This window comes from Lactuca virosa, chromosome 3 (assembly GCF_052849685.1).
Source record: "Lactuca virosa cultivar CGN04683 chromosome 3, Lactuca_virosa_CGN04683_v6, whole genome shotgun sequence".
NCBI lineage: Eukaryota > Viridiplantae > Streptophyta > Magnoliopsida > Asterales > Asteraceae > Lactuca > Lactuca virosa.
In genome coordinates, this window is record NC_136428.1 from 42,648,578 (window position 1) to 42,649,815 (window position 1,238).

The window sequence follows — 1,238 nt, forward strand, 5'->3', positions numbered from 1 at the left end:
ATATATATCTGCATAACTTGAAAATTTTCAGAACTCGAAGATACATGGGTCCATATAACTCACATCATCGACTGTAATTTTATACAAATTTAAACAATATACACAAAACGAAATAGAACTTGGAAGATCAAACAATCATGATTTAAAACAACGAAATGAAAACCCTAGTACTGAAGAATAAGGCGTCGAGAACAGAGAGTACAGTAGTACTTGCGTTTGGTCTTATAGTAGAAAGGAAGGAAACACAGCCTCCACTGACTTTCTATGTCCATCGCTTGTATCAACCCACCGCAGTAGGGGCATGATCCCGGCGCCTGTTTTTGTCCGACGATCCTTTCGTCTTCATCGCATACAAACACCAAACACATGGTCTCTTTTGATATTCTTTGACTTCGTTTCAGATGATCGATTTCGGCTGTTTGAGAATGTCAACGACGAAAACCTGCCTAGAAAGTGATGAATTTGGCAAAAACCATCGAAGATTGTTGTGAAAATACTACTTATATGTGAAGAAGATATTTGATGGAGAGAGTGAGACGAAGAGGCGAGAATGTTCTCGTAAGGTGACAAATGCTGGGGGATTTTTGTATTAAAGAATCTAGAAAGTTCATGTTCATATGAAAGAAAAGAAAGTATTGTATACTAGGCAAGTAAGGTTGTACGTTGGTTATGAGGTGGCGGGTACGTGTCAAAAATCTCAGATGTAACGTGGTGTAGTTTTTATTTTGTATTTCTTTGAAAAAGAAAACCTACACGTGTAAATTGTAATAGTATATGGTTAGGGAGTTGATTTTTTTATCCAAAAACATACTTGATTACCCAGATTTCGGTTACTAACGATTTGGCACATTTTGTATTGAAAGGTTTTCTTTATATTGTTAAGAACCGATTAATACGAAGAAAATCAAAAGTTAACAATATTTATTAAAGCTTGGAATTTAATTTAGAAAAAAATTTGTCAAAAATAGTTTATTAAAACATCTCGGTAAAAAGATATATCTTGATGATTATTGTATAAAGATTAAACACTAGCGGATACAGTGTAGCACAGCGGATACAGAACAAAATAAAGTGTAGCACATATGATTTTGAAAGTTTTATGCCGAAAAAGTTGTACACTATTTCGAAAATTTTAAAGGATATCACTAACTACCCATTTGCTACCCCATGTAGCCTATTATGTCTGCCCCTGAAAGTAAGTTTTTAAATTTTGACAAATTTGGTAAGTGGGTCCACAT

The 1,238-nt window shown here is 34.2% G+C and overlaps 1 protein-coding gene across 1 annotated transcript; it reads right to left on the reverse strand.

Annotated features, from left to right (window-relative positions):
* LOC145162287 (methionyl-tRNA synthetase) lies at positions 1–546 on the reverse strand. The gene has a single exon (XM_079081472.1). It carries the CDS (start codon positions 366–368, stop codon positions 165–167), a length of 204 nt encoding a protein of 67 aa, XP_078937598.1. The 5' UTR covers positions 369–546; the 3' UTR covers positions 1–164.
* Between the last annotated feature and the right edge of the window lie 692 nt (positions 547–1,238).